This window comes from Apodemus sylvaticus, chromosome 7 (assembly GCF_947179515.1).
Source record: "Apodemus sylvaticus chromosome 7, mApoSyl1.1, whole genome shotgun sequence".
Lineage (NCBI taxonomy): Eukaryota > Metazoa > Chordata > Mammalia > Rodentia > Muridae > Apodemus > Apodemus sylvaticus.
The window spans coordinates 45,576,861-45,598,997 of NC_067478.1; the positions used below are offsets into that span (position 1 = coordinate 45,576,861).

Sequence of the window (22,137 nt, forward strand, 5' to 3'; positions counted from 1 at the left end):
TATTTCAGTGAGTTGGGGCTTGAGTTCATACCAGTGACTGCAACTCATAAAATTTTTGATTAGTCTTTGCTAAAGTTGCAAGATTGTGTCATGTAAAAAGTTAAATTATTAACAGATAAAGTAAAGTGTCAAAAACATGTTAAGATTGTGTGTGTGTGTGTGTGTGTGTGTGTGTGTGTGTGTGTGTGTGTGTGCTGGTCAGAAGACAACTTTCAGGAGTCCAGTTTCTCCTTTTACTCTGGGTTCTGGAGATCAAATACAGGTTGTCTGGCCCTTGCAGCTATCTTGGAGGCCTCAAACCCTGGGTTTGTTTCATGAGTCTGCTCTGAAAGGCACATTTACTCTGGACACTGACAGGGATGAGCTGTTGGATCTCATGAAAACTCCTAGGGACTCTCTGGTTCTCTCTCTCTCTCTCTCTCTCTCTCTCTCTCTCTCTCTCTCTCTCTCTCCCACACTTCAGTTTCTAAGAGTAGAAGTGGGGGTGGGAATTACCATAGAAGACCAGAGGTGTCTAGTGGAAGTCACATGGCCTCTTGCTTATAAAACAAAAATTAAGCAAGACCCAAATCTATATGTTGCTGTCCAGGAATCTTCATAAGGTTCATTGTCTCTGCCACTTTAAGAATTAAAAAGCAGGAAAAACCTGGGGTATAAAAGATAGTGGGGTGGTGGAGTAAGAAGGGGGTGGGGGAGTACAGAGTGGGTGTCATGACATGGGACACACAGATGAACAACACAAGTCTTAGACACTACAAACAGAGTAAGTAGTAAGTGGGTAAAGAAGAGCTTTTATTAGGGGTGAGGAAATACACACAGTTGCTAAGTTACACACACAGAGAAAAGACCCCCTTCAAAGCAGAGACTGGGAAGCTGAAGCCCCACCTCCCCTTAAAGGCTGCAAGTTTTTAGGGTCTTTGAGGCAGGGTCTTCCTTTCCCAAGCTAGGACTGGTTAATTTGAACAAAGCCAGGATAGCTGACTGTCCCACAGTCGTGCAACATGTCCTGATCAAGCTCCAAACTTGCTGACCCAGTTCTCCAAAAAAACATTTGTTTTAGGATGCCAAGCTCTGGTCTCTGGTTGGGGTGAGAAAGAAACCAGACATCTCGTAAGTTCACTTTTCTGTTTTCTAGTTAAGGCCCCTCCTTCCTATCAGGAAATCTATCTAACCCCTAGTCACTTTCATAGCTAATAATAATAGGTTGGTTTTTCTGGGTTTTTTTTTTTATAAATGTGTGAGTTCTTTACAATAAATATTTAACTATAAAATAAGTAAAAATTAAAAGGCAAATAAAAAGGAAACTTAAGGATTTTCAGGCTACCTTTCACTGCTGGATGTGCGTGTGTGTGTGTGTGTGTGTGTGTGTGTGTGTGTGTGAACATTATATTTTTTTCCTAACTTGTAAACTCATTTCGTTGCCTCAATGAATCTTTCCCAATGATTCACAGTTAAAATAGCTCTTAACCAAGTTAGTCTGAACATCATCTACAGCTGCTTTATTAGACTTAGAGACTAGTGTTTTGGTTTTGTTTTAGATTTTTAATTATCCTGCCCTTAAACTGGTGTTAAGCAGCATAGAAGAGCTGCCGGGCGGGTTGGAGATTTCACCTGAGATGTCTTTGAGGCAGTAAGTACAGCTGCTCTTTCCAGCTAGGTCAGTGGAATGCCTTCCTAATGCTTCCACACTTTAATACGATCCCAACAACAAATTTATTTGCTACTTCATAACTGTAATTCTGCTGCTGTTATGAGTCTTAATGTAAATATCTGCTCTGCAGGAGGATATCTGATATGCCATCCCCCAAAGAGCTTACAGCTTAAGGTGGAGTACCATTGGTACTCCACCTTAAGCTTAGTTTTTCACTTATCTTTTAAATCTAATTTAGGTTTCTTTGTTTATATTAAGATAAAGGAAATGATGGGTTCTGTTTGAAGGGCAGCTTTACTGTTTACCATAAACAAGGGCAGTAACAAGGATGGGTTGTTGAATGTCTCTTGCCAACTCCCAGGGATTCTGGTATTTGGAGAAATTCAGGAGATATCTGAAATGGGTAGGCAAGCTCACCAGCTTACAAGACAGGGTGTGGTCCTATTTAAGAGTCGGGTGACAATGAAAGGACCCTCCAAAACTGTGTAACTCAGCCAGAGGGCTTGGCAACAACTCTTAACTGGTCTTTGGCATTTTGTGGTCTGTCCCCTAGGATGATGGTGGTCATCTTTACTTGGCTATCCCCTCATCACAAACGTTAGGGGCTCCCCCATGCTTAGTTCCCCCTCCTTTAACCAACCATCTCCTTGCATGGGGCATGTAGAAAACGACGACTCAAAAAAATAAAATGTAGCTTCTTCCCTGGGCCTAGCTACCCAGCATGTTCGTTTATCTTCACATCATCATCCGGGAGCTACCATTTGCAAATTAATTACACTCCTATGAGTTCAAACAGCATCACGACCAAGCAAAGGCAAACAAACAGAGATCGGATCCAAAAGGACTCAGAGGTTGGAGAGATGCATAAAAAGCACATTTGAGGTAAGTTATCTGCACACACACACACACACACACACACACACACGTTTAATTAGATTGAATTTGGGAAAAAGAAAAGATGGCTCTCTGTAAGAGGATCACAGGGAACCCTGGCCTCTCTTGCTATTAATAGCTACAGATGTTTGCATGATCATTAGCATAGGAAAACAATGAAAAGGTATGGCTTGCAGGAATCTAGGGTTAGCTTCCCTTTGAGGATGAGGGGGTTGCCTTGAATGGTGCATAGGAACATAGATTTGCTTTTGGGTGTGTACAGGTTTTAATCACTCTTCATGTGTCTTGAAATTAAGGAAGAGGAAGAACATGGGAAAAATCGGTACCAAGCAAATCTGGAAAATGGAACATAAAATGAGTCTACAGGGAGGACTTCATGTTTTTGACTGTATTTGATATCCTAAACAATCCTCTACGACAACTATTATCAGAGTGTCCACATTGTATTAATTCTAAATATCTAGAGATGATTTAATGTTTATAGACAAGACATCATTTCATAAAGAGACAGTCATAGATATCTACATCAAGGGTCCCAGAACTAGAAACAACTGTTCCAGCAATCATTATATAAGTTTTTGAGAGCATGGACCTAGATTAGAATTTCCAAATTCTAGTGCTAGAATGTGAAAAGTTTATTTGAAACACAGACTCCCAGACTCAGTTGTAAGATTTTCTGATTTAGTGTGTTGGACTTGGAGTCTAAGTTAGCAAGTTATTCATTTGATTTAGGATCAGTGGTTCTTAGAATATCCTGCCTGCTGTAGTCTCTTCCCAAGTTAGCATGTCAAAAAATTAGGGCTTCACTGGTAAGACACAAACAGAGTATTCTATTTGTGAATGGCCCGTACTTCAGGCACGCACTATCCCTGCCTTCTTAATGCTGCCACCTCATCCCTTAGACTGCTCTGTTCTCAGATGCCTATTCTCTTATATTTTATTGTCTGTTACACTTCCATTCCCCTTGGCATTCTTTGCCCTATTAACTTAAGACCTTTGGCATGATCTGGAAGTATGGAGCCACTGAAAGTAACAATATCACAAATTGTGGATCTAACTTCTCCAGCGAAAGCCTCAAGGAAACTGCCTAAACCTGCCTTAATAGGGGAAGGACAATGGGAGGGACAGGCGAGAGGGACAGGGAAGGGACAGTGGGAAGGCACAGGTGGGGAGGGACAATGGGAAGGACAGGTGGGAGGGACAGGTGGGGAGACACAGGTGGGGGGACAGTGGGAAGGACAGGTGGGAAGGGACAGTGGGGAGGGACAGGTGGGGGGGACAATGGGAAGGACAGGTGGGGGGGACAATGGGAAGGACAGGTGGGGGGGGACAATGGGAAGGACAGGTGGGGAGGGACAGTGGGGAGACACAGGTGGGGAGGGACAGATAGGGAGGGACCTGGGGAAGGACAGTGGGGAGGGACAGTGGGGAGAGACAGATAGGGAGGGACAGTGGGGAAGGACATGTGGGGAGGGACAATGGGAAGGACAGGTGGGGAGGGAGAGGTAAGGAGGGGATTTGCAAAATAATCTTTCCTTTCAAACTTCCTTTAAAGTTTCCCTCTACAATTTGAAAACAGCAACTTTATTCCAGACACAACTTACTAGAGCTCCAAAGATTCACAAGATTGTTTAGAGTGTGTGCTACAGTTAAATAATTGTTACTGATAAGGAAAATACATTTCATGTAACAGTCCACCCATACACCCAGTGAAAGCACAGTCTTGCAAACACACACACACACACACACACACTTCTACATATCTCAAATCTACAAACCAAAACATACATTATTTTTCTTTCTGAGACTATAGTCTCCAGTTGCATCCCCCAGAGAGAAATACCCATTTGATAAAGCATTGCTTACCTTTACTAGGGTCAATGAATTTACTTTCCACTAGGACTTTCTTTTCCCTTGCCCCATTTCTTTCCTTCCCCTTTCCTTGTTGGCAGTCACAGCACAAATGGTTTTGCCTTGCTGTTTGGAGGAGGCTGAAGTAAGGGTGTTTACCATCCCAACAAATATGAGTAGAACAGAGGAAAAACTGAGCGTGAATACAATCAAAATTTGTTTCCTAATTTTTCCATCTTTCTTCTTCAGACAGCAGCTCGCTTAATTCATTTATCATATCTGCATCCTGTTGTAAAGCTCTTGCTGTCTTAGAGACTGATCATCCAGAAAAGCATTAGAAACACACTTTGGAATACACCGAAGGACAAAGGTGAGCTCTCCTCTTACCAGGGTGATCTCTTCCGCTGTCCCACAGTGGGCAAGTTCTGGTCCCTTTGTCTCTTAACCTGAGATTCTAACCCTTCCCTTTGCCTCCTTCTCTTACCTTCAGCGTTCATTTTCTGGGTCTTGAGAGTAACAGGCACAAGATCTGGTGAGGAGGATGTACTATTCCCTTGTCCTGCATACACAGGTGCAACTCGCAGCAAGAGACAGTCGGTCACTGCTGTTTTCAACTGAAGTTATATTCTGCATCTGTAAGTGAACATAGAGACTCAAACACTCAAAGTTTTTCATAATTAGCTTTTAATAAATAGATTTATTCACTTTTTTATTTGGTGTGAGTGTTTTGGCTGTGTGTGTGTGTGTGTGTGTGTGTGTGTGTGCTTGATGCCCTTGAAGTCAGAGAAGAGCATCAGATCCCTTGAATCTAGATTAATGGATGATTGTGAACCACACACCCACTGGGTGCTGAGAATCAAACCTGGGTCTTTGTAAGAGCAGCCAGTGTTCTTAACCGCAACTCTCCAGCCCCACAATCAATCAGCTTTCCAGCTAGCAAGCTCCAATTCCATTGTAACTGTTTTATTGTGGACACTAAATAGCAATCACAATTTTGTTTGCTACTCTTTTTTTGGGGGGGGTCATATTTTTTTATTATTTTATTGGTCATTTTATTTATTTACATTTCAAATGTACTATTTGGTCTTTAAAAATATCAATGAAGAAACCAACTTTGTGAGTCACTTTTCATTAGCGAAGGGGAAATTCACCTTATCCCTAACATCGACACCTTTACATCTTCATAAAGTAAAACAGTAGGGCTGGAGATGTCACTCAGTGGTAAAACCGTGCCCAGGCTGGTTCACCATTATAACAGAACAAAACCAAAAAGCACAATTCAACCCACGTCACACTCTGACGCTGCCCAGCATCGTTCTCACACATTTTACTAAAAATATCTTCCCTGGCATTTCTCCCTTCCTCTTTCTCTTCCTCTTCCTCCTTCTCCTCCTCCTCCTCCTCTTCTTCTTCTCCTTCTTCTTCTTCTCCTTCTTCTCCTTCTTCTCCTTCTTCTCCTTCTTCTCCTTCTTCTTCTCCTTCTTCTTCTCCTTCTTCTTCTCCTTCTTCTTCTCCTTCTTCTTCTCCTTCTTCTTCTCCTTCTTCTTCTCCTTCTTCTTCTCCTTCTTCTTCTCCTTCTTCTTCTCCTCCTTCTTCTCCTCCTTCTTCTCCTCCTTCTTCTCCTCCTTCTTCTCCTCCTCCTTCTCCTCCTCCTTCTCCTCCTCCTTCTCCTCCTCCTTCTCCTCCTCCTTCTCCTCCTCCTTCTCCTCCTCCTTCTCCTCCTCCTTCTCCTCCTCCTTCTCCTCCTCCTTCTCCTCCTCCTTCTCCTCCTCCTTCTCCTCCTCCTTCTCCTCCTCCTTCTCCTCCTCCTTCTCCTCCTCCTTCTCCTCCTCCTTCTCCTCCTCCTCCTTCTCCTTCTTCTTCTTCTTCTTCTTCTTCTTCTTCTTCTTCTTCTTCTTCTTCTTCTTCTTCTTCTTCTTCTTCTTCTTCTTCTTCTTCTTCTTCTTTTCTTCTTCTCCTATCAAGCATTTGGCGAGTTAACTCTCTTCCAAGACATGTTCATTATACATATTAATTTAATGGTAAAACAATGAACTTCTAGGTTTCTGTGCATCTTTAAAGCTATGAATTGGACTTATCTCAGTTCTTCTAACTATAATGCCTTCTACTGAATTTCTGAGAATAAGGAATCCATCAAAGACATCTGGGACCATGTCCAAAGGAAGACTCTCAGACTGAGGATGGACAGCTATGGCTACTAAGGAAATAAAAGTAGAAGGACATTGAAGCACACCAAATAGTGACAGAAAAAGCCAGGTATACCATGGGTTTGAAAAGATATACCAAAAAAATAAAATAAAATAAAAAATCATTCATTGTCTCTTGAGTGTGCAAGGATATCAACTCACTTATTCTGGAAATTAATAAAGTAGATATTAAAGTAAATTGCCTGGTGATTTTGTTCAATACTTATACACAGCCTCCGTAAGCAAAGTAGGTTACATCCTATGTAGTATGAGGCTTTAGTGCAGTTTCCTAAGATGTGTCTTTTGCCTTGTAAATGATTCTCTGGCTAACCTTGCTTAGTTTAGTTTGCTTTTCCTGTAATTTCATATAAATGAAATCACCCAGTAGAGTGTCTTGTATTGACTTTCATTTAGCATTTTTCTTTTGTTATTTATCTGATCAGGAAAAGCTCATTTCTCTGCTCACAGAGTAATATTCTACTGTGGAGAGTTGTCATGACTTGCTCACCTGTTCCCTGGCATTCCCCTGCAGCCCTCGAGATGATCACATTCCCATTACAGTTATGTGCTGATCACACTGATTGATTTTTCAGGATGATTTGATTCACAGAGTAAATTTTACATTCCCAGGACCAACTCACTGGTTATGTATTAGCTTTTTAAATGTTGAATCTCATTTGCTAAAATTTTGTCTGTGTCTTTGTGCCTATGTTTATGAGGGATATTGTCCTAAAATCCCCCCCCCCCCCCCAACCTACTGGGTCTGAGGTCTTTGGTCAGGATAAAACCGGTCTCACAAAATAAATTCAGATATGTATTTTGCAATTCTTTGCAGAATGTCGAGAAACATTACATTAGACACAAAATGTAACCTGGCAGGTGTCGTTTAAATGTACATATTTAATATAGAAGTGATTTGTTCCTACATTTCTCGATTTCCCCTTAATTTCCATAACAAACATTTATATCCACTTTCACACATAGCTGAATTCATATACGACTTGTAACATAGACTTAAAAATAAAAAAATAAAACCAAGGAACTATGGGAGGCGGGATATTTGCTAGAGATGGAATTGAGACCCTTAGAAACTGTTAAGACTCTTCCTGAACAGAAGAGCACCCTACCCTGTACAGATCCGCACCATGATCACCCGTAACAAGCTTTTATGAGTATCAAATGTACAAGGCACCCCGTGTCCCTATTTACATTATAAAGTTAGCATATCAATACCTAATACTTAACTTTTTTTTTCTATGAAGGTCCACACTGCTTTAATCCAAAGAAGGCACATCAAACAATGAAACTCCAAGATAGTGCAGCCTGAAGGATACTAGTTGAACTGGGCATGCTCAGTCGTCAGGCAGATTTTTTTTTTCCCCCAGTGAAGTGGAAACTACAACTGCGCGTACCCGGTGAACGGGGGTGGGCGTGCCCTCGTGGAATTTAGAACGTTCTCTTAGCCAATGGGGCCTCGCGGCTGGCTGGCAGGGCTTGCCATTGGGAGACCGGGATGCGAGCGTGTGGAGCGCCAGGGGGGAGGAAGCGGAGGTGCAGGTCGGAGAGGCCGGGCTAGCCGAGCCCATTGCGGGAGTAGCAGCAGCGGCCAGGCAGCATCGAGCAGCGTGCCAGGCGGCCCAGCCCGTTGCTTTACTTTTTGCTGCACCAACGTAGTCATTATGCCGAAGAGAAAGGTAAGTCCTGCAGGGAGGAAAAAAAAAACAACCCTGCCCGCAAGCCCTCGAGTGTGCTTAGAGTAAGCCCCCTGCGCTGCGATGGACGCGGAGGCGGCGATGCGCCTAAGAACTCAGGCGCTGGGCACCGCCGCTGCCCGCTCCTTTTGCAGATGCCTGTTGCTGACCTCGCTCGCCCTGCACGGAGCTCCGAGTGTTACTTTCCCTTCAGGGACGTTGTCCTCCCCTCTCCATCAACTCCTGCTTGGAATGGTTTCCATCTCTTGCCAGCAGCAGCCAGGGCGGGTGTCCATCCCCCTCGCAGGAGTTTCCTCTTGGCAAACTAAGGTTGTTCTCAGGGTGCAGGGAAAGCAATGAGAGGAGTCTCCCGGGCCAGGGAAATCGAAAACCGTGGAAGCACTCAGAGGAGCCCGGCGGGGTCCTGAGTGTCCCCCGAGCCGTGCCCAGGGCGGGTGCGATGCGGGCGGAAGGCCAGGAGAGGGAAAGCCATGTTTCCCTACGCCAGCCCTGCTGCGCCGCGGACCCGTATGTACCCACTCGGGTGTCAATCACCAGCCGCGAGGGCGGGAGGGGCAGTGCGCAGTGCCTGGTGGGCGGCGAGCAAGGGAACTGGTGCCAAGCTCGCCGACCCTGCCAAGGTCAGAGGCCACCAAACCACTGCCACTGTCCCACCCAGAACCCCACACTTGGCCAGGCAGGGAACAGAGGTCATTTTAGTCTCTCCTTTGCCCCTGGTGGGTTGGGTCCCCAGGGACGTCACAAGCCACACGTGGGGCCACACAGCTCCTTCAGGGTGGGGCTTCGACTTGTCATTGGACTGGGAAGGGAAGGGCAGAACTGCGTCCTTAGGAGATAAAAACGTTCCCGCCACCTGCCCAAAGAACCCAAGTAAACCATCGTGGCCATTAAAGTTGAAACTTGATTCAAATAATACCCTGCTTTCCCTCCCCCAAGACCATGCACTGTGTATGTGGTTTCTTTATTTAAAACTATCGAAGCTTTAAATTTGTTAGAGGCTTTTGCTTTCTTATGTATCGTCATTAAGAATTTTATTGTAAACACCTCCACTTCTTTTAAATTTATTTTTATTACATTTATTTATTTATTGTATTCACGGGAGGCACTGGCACCACATTGCGGGAGTAGGCTCTCTCCTATCGTGTGGGGTGTGGATGTGGGAATCTATACTAAGTGTTATTACTCTTTGAGCCATCTCCCCAGCCCAAGCATCTCCACCCTTTAAAAGAAAAGCAATCATACTATTAGAAGGATCTTCACAGTGTTTAACGTGGCTCGCTGTGAGCGGAGTCTGCTGTGCTTTATCTCATTTAATCTACATAACCACAGAACTCTTTTAGACTCATTGAGCAGCGTCTTAAAATTCATTGCCCAGCATTTCATTAACCAGTCATTGGTTTATAGTGGAGCCTCTGTGGATCCCGAAGGCCTCACCTCACTTGACACCGTTGTTAACTCTTTCTCTTCTTACGGAGATGGGTGGGGACAAGAAGGATTCAGGAGATGCAGAGCCTTGTAGTTGAAGAAGCTCAGGCTTCTGAGTAGGAGCACGTGAGACTCATTGTTCAACTGTCATTTGATGGCGCCTTGTTTTTACAGAGCTGTTGTTCTAGAGTGATGTCACCGTTTGCAGCCTTTTATCTGAGGTTGGTGACATGTTGGGAATTCTGGTAGAATCAGAGGGACTAATTATCCAGAAATGAACTAGAGACGGAATGGAGGCTAACTCTTTTCCTGGAAATTATTAACACATTTGGATAAGCAGCAGGTCATGGGCTCCCTTTACGAATAATGGCTCCTGGTTTAATGGGATGCTTCTTTGATCCAGGCCCACAGCTGGTGAAACCATCACTCTTATTTTCTGTCACTATCCATCTCTAAAGGGGAAGAAGGGAACGAAAGAGTGGAATCTCGATGGAGTTAGCCAATACCCAATCCTCCATCTAGGGGCAAAGCAGTGTACATACGTGTGTACTCATGGGGTCCTTCAGAACATCTGAGAAAGCCTCTGGTTAACAGGAAGTCTTTTTACTGATAACAGGAGGCCAAACACCTGTCTTGGTACCTGAGTAGGGAAAGCCACAGAGCTCATGGCTATGACGGCCAGCCCACCTAGGAGTCAAGCCTTACAGCTGCCTGGCAGAGTCTTGGAACTGACATTAGAAATCACTGCCCCCAAGTGAAAGCCTCCACACCTATGTGGGAAAGGAATTGGAGGCCATCCATGCATAGGTCTTAGAGATCTGTAAAGTCTGGTAATTACTGAAGGATTTGCATACTATACCACTGTATTTTCTTAACTAAAGAACTACTTATTCTGTGTCGTAAATTAAATTGTGGTATGCACACACACACACACACAGAGAGAGAGAGAGAGAGAGAGAGAGACACACACACACACACACACACACACACACACACACACACACACACGGAGAGACAGACAGACAGACAGACAGACAGACAGACACAGGAATACAAGCATAGGAGCACGGATGGAAACCAGAGACCCAGGTCAGATATCTTTCTCTGTTGTTCTCCACCCTATTGTTTTGAGGCAGGGTCTCTCCCTGAGCCTAGAGCGCCTCGATTTGGCTAGACTGACCGTCTCAGCCTCTGCAGTGCTAGGCTTACAGACATGCAGACATCCGGCTATTGTCTGAGTGTTGGCACCACATCCAGCTCCTTACGCTTGACGGGCAAACCCTTTACCCACAGAGCCATCTCGCCAACCCGGGAACCAGTGTTAAAAGTACTCACATCGTGTTTGCCTTGCCATCTCTGCTCCTCGTTTCATGGAAACCTTATTTAATGAACTTCCAAGTTCTGCAGAGCAAGATGTTGGTACTCATAAAGTCAGTAGAAACATCTGAAGACCTAGGACTGTTTAAATATCGTGGGGACACACAGTTCTCTAGGAGCTCATATTTAATTCAATGAAGTGATAAGATTAGCAAACCAAAAAAAAAAAAATGCTGACTGACATTTGGACTTCTATAGGTTACAGAATGCGCTGTTCAGATCCAGTGACTGTGGGATAGATAAGAACACGGGTTGAATTTGTGCTGGATGATCTTGAAAAAGTGTAGGTAGGACTCAAGGAAAAACTCAGGAGTATTTTCTGTTGCCAGGCATTTGGAAGCCTCTTGGTATTGTATCCTAATATGATTACTCCTCAGCTGCACAGCTTCAAGGACACAATACCACCCATATTATTAGAAACTATTTTAAGGCAAATCTTTGTAAATTGTGTGTGTGTGTGTGTGTGTGTGTGTGTGTGATTAAAGCAGTTTCAACGACTGCTGTTTACTTTTTAAGCAGCTCTCAGCATTTTAATGTCTCTCTGAGATTTAAATACTGTTGAGTTTTCTGTGTTATACAATAGTAATGAGTGAGCGAAGTCTCGTGGGCTCAGGTAGTGGTAGAACAATGACTGCCTGAGTTCTAGACGGTTCTGCTCAAACGTCGACAGATGCCATCAGCAGTCATGTTGTGATCAGATGGTCTATATAGGAACATTACCAGCAAGGCTGCATCTAGTCCTGGCCTGGTCAGCAAACACATTCTCACACCCTTTTGTTTCTAATTCCTTATCCCTAGAATTACTGTGCCTGGCATATCATGGCAATGTCTACAGGGTAGAAATAGAATGTAGAATGGTCTCTTTGCATTTAGAGACTCGAGAACATGAAGGATTTGCATACTATACCTCTGTATTTTCTTAACTAAAGAACTACTTGTTCTGCTTTATAAATTAAATTATGGTACACACACACACATTCAAACACACACACACACACACACACAGGAATACAAGCATTGGAGCATGCGTATTCAATTTTTTTTATCAACCATAAGAGTTCCCTGGTGGAATGTTCCCAGTCATAGTATGTATACTTTCTATGTGTAGTATTCATAGATGGTATACTTATGTAGAATTTCCCTATTGACACTACTGTCATGTCATCTGCAAATAACAATGCCTTGACTTCTTCCTTTTCAGTTTGTATCCCCTTGATCTCCTTCAGTTGTCTTTTGCTCCAACTAAAACTTCAAGAACTGTATTGAATAGATATTGAGAGGGTAGACAACACTGCCTATAGTGGAATTTCTTTTAACTTCTCTCCATTTAATTTGATGTTGGCTATCGACCTGCTGTAGACTGCCTTCTTTACATTTAGGTCTATCCTTCGTATCACTTGTCTCTCCACAACTTTTGTCATGAAGGGGTGTTGGATTTTGTCCAAGGCCTTTTCAGCATCTAATGAGATGATGTCTTGGTTGTTTCCTTCCATTTGTTTATACAGTTGATTACATTTACTGATTTTCTTTGGTTAAACCACCCCATTTCTCTGGGATGACACCTACTTGATCATGGGGGATGATCTTTCTGATGTGTTCTTGGATTCTGTTATTTATTTTTTTCTCTCTCAAGTATTTTATTAAGTATTTTTACATCTATTTTCATAAGGAAAATTGGCCTCTAATTCTCTTTTTTTGTTGAGTCTTTGTATGGTCTAGGTATCAGGGTAACTGTGGCCTCATAAAATGAGTTGGGTAATGTTCCTTCTGTTTCTATTTTATGGGATAATTTGAGGAGTATTGGCATTTACTCGTCTTTGAAAGTCTGGGTTTGTGCTAAAGCACTCAGCGTTTGTGGGTAGGGAGGCTTCTAATGACTACTTCTGTTTTACTGGCAGTTGTATGTCTATTTAAAGACCTGTTGTTTATCTGATATGGATTTAACTTTGGTAAGTGGTACCTATCAAGAAAATTATCCTTTTCTTTTAGATTTTCAAGTTTTGTGGCATACAGGTTTTCAAAATATGTCCTTATAAGGATTACCTGGATTTCCTTAGTGTCTGCTGCTACGCCCCCATTTTCATTTCTGATTTTATTAATTTGAATTACCTCTCTGTGTCTTTAGTTAGTTCGGATAAGAGTTTGTCTATCTTGATGATTTTCTCAAAGAACCAACTCTGTTTCATTGATTTCTTGTACTGTTCTCTTTGTCTCTATTTTATTGATTTCAGCCCTCAGTTTGATTAATATTTGCCACCTACTCCTCCCGGGAGTGCTTGCTTATTTTTGTTCCAGAGTTTTCAGGTGTTCTGTTAAGTTGCTAGTGTGAGATCTCTCCAATTTTGTTTTTTTGACTGTAAGCATTTAGTGCTATGAACTTTCCCTTTCAGTCCTGCTTTTATTGTGTCCCATACGCTTGAGGTTTTTGTGTATTCATTTTCATTGACTTCTAGAAAGTCTTTAATTTCTTTCTGTCATGAACCACTTTTTCATTCAGTAGAGTTTTTCAGTTTTCATGAGTTTGTGTTTTGCTGCTTCTGTTGTGGATACACAGCTTTAATATATGGTGGTCTGATAGGATGAAGGAAATTATTTCCATTTTCTTGTGTCTGTTGAGGCTGCTTTGTGTCCATGTATGTGGTCTATTTTAGAGAAAGTTTTATGAGGTGCTGAGAAGAAGAGATACTCTTTTGTGTTTGGGTGAGATGTTCTGTAAATATCTGTCAGGTCCATTTGATCTATAGCATCTGTTAGCTCCAATATTTCTCTCTTTAATTTTCGTCTAGATAATCTGTCCATTGATGAGAGTTGGTTTTTGAAGTCTCCCACTATCAATGTGTGAGGGGTCAATATGTGATTTAAGTTTTAATAGTTTTTCTTTCTTTCTTTTTCTTTTTTATACAAATGTAAGTGCCCTTGTGTTTTGGGCATAAATGTTAAGATTTGAAATATCATCTTGGTGGCTTTTTCTTTTGATAAATATGAAGTGCCCACCCTCATCTCATTTGATTAGATTTGGTTTGAAGTCTATTTTGTTAGTTATTAAAATGGCTACTCCTGCTTGCTTCTAAGGACCATTTGTTTAATACAACTTTTTCTAACCCAGTAGTGAGAATTTTGGTTTCTTAAAAGACCCAGTCATGTATGTGAATATGTTTTTGTTTTAATCTCGGGTGTGGGGGAATAAGAGGCTGCTTCGCGGCAGGGATTATGAGCTCTCTCTTCCTCTAGCTAGGGTGTGATTTTGCCAGAAGCAGATAGTTTCTGGGAGTGTGTGAGATTTGGAATTCTGGGAACTTCTGAGAAAGTATAAATGTCAGAGCCCTGAGAGGTTGGGCACCCCCTCCAAGGAAGCTGCTGATCCCTCTGCCGCTGCAGTGTGAGCAAAGAGAAGAGAAGAAATTGGAGATAGTCTGATGATGAAGATTGGACTTGCCCCAAGGAACTCAATGTCCCTAATCAGCAGGAAGTAGTATAAAGAGGTCTACACCTTCTTTCCACTCTAACCTTCTTTCTCTCCTACCTAGTGTTGGGAGTTGAAAGGGTTTAGGGTATAATAAGGTTTGAAAGGGTGGTACATATAATAACCCAATAAAATAGCCCAAAAAAGCACTCTTACACAACCCTTTACTCTGAGGTAATGTCTATCCTTGATGGTGAGGGTTTCCTGTTGCAGCAGAAGGAAGGATCCTGTTTTCAAATATATTCTGTTGGTCTGTGTCATTTTATTAAGAATTGGGACTCTTGAGTTTGAGAGATATCAATGGCCAATGATTGTTGATTCATATTATTTTGTTGTTGTTGTTGGTAGTGGTGGTGGTAGTGGTGGTATGTGTGTATATGGTTTCCCTTCTTTTGATTTTATTGGTATGATATTATTTCCTATCTTTTTATGGGTATAGTTATTTTTCCTTGCATTGGAGATTTTCATCTAGTACCTTCTATAGGGTTATATTTGTAGGTAGATATTATTTAAATTTGACTTTATCATGGAATATCTTATTTTCTCCATCTATGAAGATGCAAAGTTTTGCTGAGTATAAAAGTCTGTCTTGGAATCTGTGGTCTTTTAGAGTCTTTAGGACATCTGTCTAGGCCCGTCTGGCTTTTAGAGTCCCAATCTCAATGAAGATTGAGAAGTCCGGTATAATATAGATAGGTCTTGTTTTATATGTTACTTGCTATTTTTCCCTTGCAGGTTTGAATATTCTTCCTTTGTTCTATATGTTTACGGTTTTGATTATTATGTGGTGAAGGGACTTTCTTTTCTGTTCCAATCTATTTGGTATTCTGTATGCTTCTTGTACCTTTAAAAGCATCTCCTTCTTTAGGTTAGGAAGTTTTCCTTCTATAATTTCATTGAAAATATTTTCTGGGCCTTTGACCTGTGATTCTTCTCCTTCCTATTCCTGTTCTTAGGTTTGGAGTAGACTATTCATAGTGCCCCACCTTTCCGGAATGGTTTGTGTCAGGATTTGTTTTTTAGATTTTGGGGGGGGGTGTTTTTGTTGTTTTGGTTTCTTTTGGGGGGGGTTAGCTTTAACTTTTTCTTTGACTGATGTATCCATTTCTTTTATACTACCTTCAATGCCTGAGATTCTCTCTTCCAACTCTTTCATTCTGTTGGTGAAATACCTCTGTAGTTCCTCTTTGAATTCCTAAATGTTTCCTTTCCGGGATTCCCTCGGGTTGTGTCTTCTTTATTGCTTCTATTTCCATTTTCAGGTCTTGGACATTTTTATTCACTTCCCTTCAACTGTTTGGTTTTTCCTGACTTTCTCTGACGGATTTATTCACTTCCTCCACCTATTTGTTTGTGTTTTCCTGAATTTCTTTAAAGGATTTATTCATTTCCTCTATAAGCACATCTGTCGTCTTCCCGTGCTACAGCGGTGTTGGAATCTGCAGGGCCTGCTGTGGGAGAAGCGCTGGGCTCAGTGGTGTGCATGAGGCTTCTGGGTAGGGGGCGTTGCCGGTCTAGGCGCTTATTTCTGGGTTTGTCTTTGTTGGGTGGGTGGTTTGTTCCCTGGTTTCTGTTTCCTGTCTGGTTTTTTAAGAAGAGTGTGATGGTTGTGTGTCACTGCCATGCTGGGCTGGTGTGTTCACAGGGAAGGCCTGCTGGTGTTGGAGGCTGGGCTGCAAGGATGAGTGGGGGAAAGGAAATTGGAGGGGAGGGGAAGAGAGGGGAGGGGAGGGGAGGGGAGGCTGCAGCTGGTGGTCTGTTGCAGTGCTAGGCACAACCCTGAGGATTGGGTCTGGAGGAATGGACAGCTACTATAATTGAGTTTTTGTTTTTGTTTTGGTGTTTTGGAGGGGTGTGTTGTTGTTGATGATGGTGATTTTCATTAATGGAAGGCTCTGGTAGCATTGGGCTTGGCATGAGAGAGGCATAGTCAACAGTATTCAAGGTTTCAAAGTGTGCCATTCGGAAGACTGTCTCTTGTCCCGACACTGAAGATGGAGATTATAGTTGAAAATATGGATACATTTGGCTGCATAAAGAAATATTTCAATGTGGAGGAAATCATTAAAACTTAAAACTTTGTGGAAAAAAATTTGTATCAGATACAATTAAAAGAGGTTTGCCATCTTAAAAAGAGAATGTCTTACACGTCTTTGTAGAGAAGGCGAATGCTGTTATAGGAAAAACAGGCTCAAATAAGAAATATTCATTGTAGGGGCTGTGCAGCAGTTCAGATAACTGCTCTTGTAGAGAACTTGAGCCTGCTTCCCAGCATCCATGACTGGCAGGTCACAGCCTCCAGTAACTCCAGCTCCGATGGATCTGGTGCCTTCGTCTGACTTCGATGGGCATCTGCAGTCAACATGCACATATTCACATAGTCAAAAGATAAGTAAGTCTTTAAAATATTTATATTCACTAGAAATGTGTCTATGTTCACAATTGATAAGATCTGGTTTTCTTTAACCTTATCTGACTAAAAAAAAAAAAAAAAGGCATGATTTCCCACTACGGAGATATTACAAATTCCTTATACAAAGATTTATTCAGAATGGTCTCCTTGCTATAGAGTCAATTTATCCGGAGTGCCCAACTCAGTGATTTTCAGTAAATTACAGAGCTATGCAGTCATTCCCATTATCCAGTTTCAAAGCTCAAAAAGACAACCTTAAAAAGAATGTAACCACCTATCATCATTGGGCCGCTGTTCGTTCTTGTTATAGTTGCCTTTTCTAGGTATTTCATGGAAAAGAGACTGTACAGTGTATAGTGTTTTGTTTCTGATTTGTTTTGTGTTTTTGAGGTCCATGTATGTAGTAGCATGTGGCAGGACTTAACCGTGCTGTTGTCTGTCAATACTCCATTGTATGGATACTCGACCTTCCCGCTCATCCTTTCAAAAGTTGAAAAGTATTAGGATTGTCTCAACTTTGTCTCCTACAGATAATTCTGCACATACTTGTATATGGCATGACATGGATACATAATGTTTCATTTATCTTGGCAATATTTCAAAGAATAGAAATAAATGGTGAGTGTTTTCAAAATTTATACTTAATATTTTAAGAAACTTTCAGGCTGTTTTCTAAATGGAGAAAGGGTTCCTTTCTGCTCATACTTTGTGCTGTGAGATGTTTACTTATGGACAGTGTAATGACCTTTAATTTATAGTTTTACCACCAGAGATGATGAGCATCTCTCCATATGGGGTGTGTGTGCGTGTATGTGTGTGTGTGTATGTGTGTGTGTGTGTGTATGTGTGTGTGTGTGTGTGCGCGCGCGCGCGCGTGCTCAGGCATGTGTGTTGTAGTGCTGCAGATCAAAACCAGGGCCTTGTACATATTCTACTTCTGAGCACTATGGCTATTCAGATATTTTTTGTCCATTATTAAATTGGATTGTAACTTAGTATGCTTTTTATTGCTATGATAAAACACCATAGCCAAAAGCAACTTTGGGGAAGGTTATTTGGCTTACAGGTCACAGTCCTTCATCAGGGGAACCCAAGACAGGGATTCAAGGCAGGGCCTGAGGCTGAGACCGCTGCTTACTGGCTTGCTTCCCACAGCCCACCCAGCTTGCCTTTTATACATCCCAAGACTACCCGCCCAGTGTCTCACCACCTGCCCAGTGTCGCACCACCCCACCGACAGGGGGCTGTGTTCTCCCACAGCAGTCATTAATCAATACTGTACCCTACAGAGTTGCCTGTAGAACAGTCTTAAGGAGGCTGCTTCTCACTTAAGGGTTCCTCTATCCATATAGCCCTAGCTTGTGTCAGGTGACAGAAAGAAGAAAAAAGCCAGCACAGGTATTTGTCATCGTATTGACTTGTAAGAATTCTTTATGAATTCAAAGTGTAAGGTATGTGAGTCTCAGACATTGAGACTCGGGTTGTAAGGCTTGATGGCAGACGCCCATTCTCCTGAGTGGTCTTACTAACCCTGCCCTCTTACTTTTTAAAGGTTGTTGTCTAGCACCATCTATCTCAATCAACGCGTTACTTAATTGATTATGTCGTTAAATTAACTTTATTTTGTAATCCTTCTAATTTTACTGAGCCTTGAAATCTTACTTCCCCATTGCACCTAACAGTCATGTTGTACATGTTTCTTAAACAAGATAGATTAATTGTTTTTAGAGGAAAGTAGTTGTTAATTATTTCAGAGTTTGTGGGGGGGAGGGCATCTAATATACTTATATTCATTGTTTACTGGCCAGATGATTTGGTGCAGTTTATCTAGCACCACCCCTTCCCCCACCTTAGCATCTTTATCATGGTCACTTTCTATAACAGTTTCCTCATGTGTAAAGCCAGGATGATAATATGTGCTGCCTCATTGGGAATTGATGGGGGTGATGAGAGTACTTAGTGTGGTGCTGGCATGGGTAGAAGAGTCAAACATGGGCGTCATTAAAACAGTGAAATCTTTAATTATTAAGAGAATCACAATGAAATAATGGGCTTGTCATTGACATCGGGCTTCCGGTTGGTGACAGCTGCAGTAGATTGGGAGCGAGCAGTTCTCACAGTAGACGGCTGATGGGCTGCACTTAGGGGTGGATGTTCAGTAACCAAATCATGAACGTATTGTCCCAACAACATAAGCTTTCATCACGGCGGTTCTTCTCTGGTTGGTTTTTCTCGCAGAAGAGAATTTCAAAATATATCTCTATATAATATTAAAATTCCCTTAGCGAATCAGGTAAATAACCTTCTCCCCTCCATATTTCTCCCCTAAAATGCTATGTTTGTTGACACAGAAGTTAAATATATTCCACTTTTCTGTAGGGTGCAATTTGGCAATGGTGTCTGAGATAAATGCCATTGACAGCGTCTGCTTTCTCAGTACCTAGTTTGTTGCTCTCCTGAGTAATTTAAAAATCAGTGTTGAAGATAAACCAAATCAAAATGTTGAATTCCTTTTTTTTTCCACTAGCAACTTATTTATTGCACATTTTGCTGTCTTGGAAGAATTCACTCAAATCCCACTGTAGTTGCTGGTGAAGGTATTTACTGAGTCCTGTCTTCTTACCTCTTACGGGTGTGCTTAGGAGCACCCTTGTAGGTGTGCCCAAGAGAAACGCACACTTGGCCATACAGACAGCAAGTGACCCATTCAGAAGTAGGGAAATAGAGAAAATTACTTCCATCTTCAAAATGGAATTGATACCAATAATTAACATGGGCATGTATATTATTGTTCAGATTTAAATAACATTATTGAATGCCTGGCTGTGCCAGGCTTGAGCTGTGTGTTTTATGCTCTTTGGGCTCTTTAGTTAATTGAAGCTGTGTTATGAGAAAGAAATGCGTAGAGGACATGCTGTACCGCAGTTTCGTAACAACACATGTTTACTGAGAGCGCGACTGTCCGGGGACTTCACATTGCTTATAAACGTAATCCCCCCAACCACCAGTCAGGTCTTCATTTTGCACACTGAAGCACCAGCCGTTGACACTTCCCCAAGGCTCTTGTGAGCTGCGAATTCACTTCTAGAGGCTCCAGAGTCTGTGATCTCAACCATGGGAAGGGAATATTGGGATTCAGTGAGTTGAGGGTCAACTAGAAAGTTAGAAGATCAGCATTCTAAGCCATAGTTTTTTTTCCTTTTAATTACTATACTATCAAATATCTCACATTCATTTATTTCTAATAAGTTTAACTTTTAAAATTTAATCTAAGGTACCTAAAAATTAAATAATTAAATAAATTATATAAATAAGTTATTGCTCATTTGTTTGAAATATTAGCTTTATTGAAATACAGGCTATTGCCATCATTTCTAGGTGTGTGTGTGTGTGTGTGTGTGCAATTTTCCCACCAGAGAATTGATTTCTTTGTCTCTATATTTTCTCATATTCTACAATAAAAAACATTCAATTTTGCATGTTCGGGATAGTGTTTGTTCCTAAATTTGTGATATGTAGTAATAGAGGTGTTCCTCTATGGCTAGAAACATGAAAATACACTTGATTATTGTGTCAGAGATTACAGTATAAATATTAAGCCACCATTACTTAGATGTTGGATTTAGAAAATAGAAAGGTATTTTTGTTTTAAGAATACATCAAATAAGAACAAAATAGGTTAATCTCTGAAAATCTGTTAGACCTAGAACTGGATGGATTTTTATTCTAGTTTTCTGGATTACCATTGCATTAATAACAAGCATAAATTTAAAAATAGACAAAAGCAATATTTCTTTCAAATCATACAAAGAAATATATACTTTACACTGAAATGTGTTTATTTTTATTTTTTTCTTCCTATTGAGGTGTAAGTTATACTTTAAAACAAAAACACTTTATTTTACTTACTAATGCTGTTATTATGGGTATATGCCACAATAGTGTGGGTGTCAGAGAACAATTTCGTGGAGTTGGTTGTCTCTCGTTACCTTTACATGGGCTCCGAGGTTGGCCAGGTGAGCACTTTTACCCACTGAGCCTTCTTGCAGGCCCAGACCCTTCTGCTGCTGCTCCTCCTCCCCCTCCTCCTTGTCTTCCTCCTCCTTCTCCTTCTCCCCTCCCCTCCTGCCCCTCATCCTCCTCTTCCCGCTGTTCCTTCTCCCCCTCCTCTTCCTTCTCCGCCCTCTCCTTCCCCTTCTCCTCCTCCCCTCCTCCTCTCCCTCCTGCTCTCCCTCCTCCTCCTCTCCCTCCTCCCCCTCCCCCTTCTCCCCCTTCCCCTCCTTTCAATCATTCTTTTCTGGCACAATTATTTAAATGCTGTAGTAGTCATGAATACTAGACCTCATTTGTCATTTATGTGGGAGATAAATGTACTGAGGCTTTGAGGCGATCAGCTGTTTTAGAGAGCGCTCTGAATGAGCGTGGTAGCACCCACCTGTTGTGCCAGTGCTCTGGAGGCAGACACATGAGGGTATCAGACTCAAGCCCAGCTGGGGGGAAGGATTCATTAAAACCATTTTTCACAAAGCAACAACAAAGCCCTCCGGACAAAACCAGTCCCTTTTCTCCAGTGCTGTGTGTACTCAATATGTAGACGTAAAACTGTGTTTTAGTCTGGTTTTGTTTTATTAGCTCCCAGTGACATGTTTAATCCTATAATGCTCCTGTAGCAGTCATGCATAGATTTCATCATAGCTAGCTGATTGGTTTTTAAAAAATCAGTGGCAATGAATTCATGAATTTTTAGGCAAATGGGTAGAACTGGAAAATATCATCCTAAGTGAGGTAACCCAATCATAAAATAACACACATGGTATGCACTCACTGATAAGTGGATATTAGCCCAGAAGCTTGGAATACCCAAGACACAATCCACATATCAAATTATGCCCAAGAAAAAGGAAGGAGAGGCCCCTGGTCTTGGAAAGGCTCAGTGCAGCAGTGTAGGGGAATACCAGGACAGGGAAGCGGGAAGGGGTGGATTGGGGAGCAGGGGGAGGGAAGAGGGCTTATGGGACTTTAGGGGAGGGGGATCCAGGAAAGGGGAAATCACTTGAAATGTAAATAAAGAATATATCTAATAAAAAAAATCAGTGGAATATCCTAATTACTTACTCTTTTCTCAAAGTTGGTTCCTATCTGGGCTCAGTCGGTAGGTGGCTCAC

At 41.9% G+C, this 22,137-nt stretch overlaps 1 protein-coding gene across 2 annotated transcripts in view; it reads left to right on the top strand.

Annotated features, from left to right (window-relative positions):
• The first annotated feature begins 8,033 nt into the window (after positions 1–8,033).
• Hmgn3 (high mobility group nucleosomal binding domain 3) overlaps positions 8,034–22,137 on the top strand; it is a 38,158-nt gene continuing 24,054 nt past the window's right edge. For both annotated transcript variants that reach the window (XM_052187734.1, XM_052187735.1), the window contains exon 1: positions 8,034–8,276. In XM_052187734.1, coding sequence (XP_052043694.1) covers positions 8,049–8,276 — 228 coding nt within the window. In that variant the 5' untranslated portion in view covers positions 8,034–8,048. The remainder of the gene's footprint in view (positions 8,277–22,137) is intronic.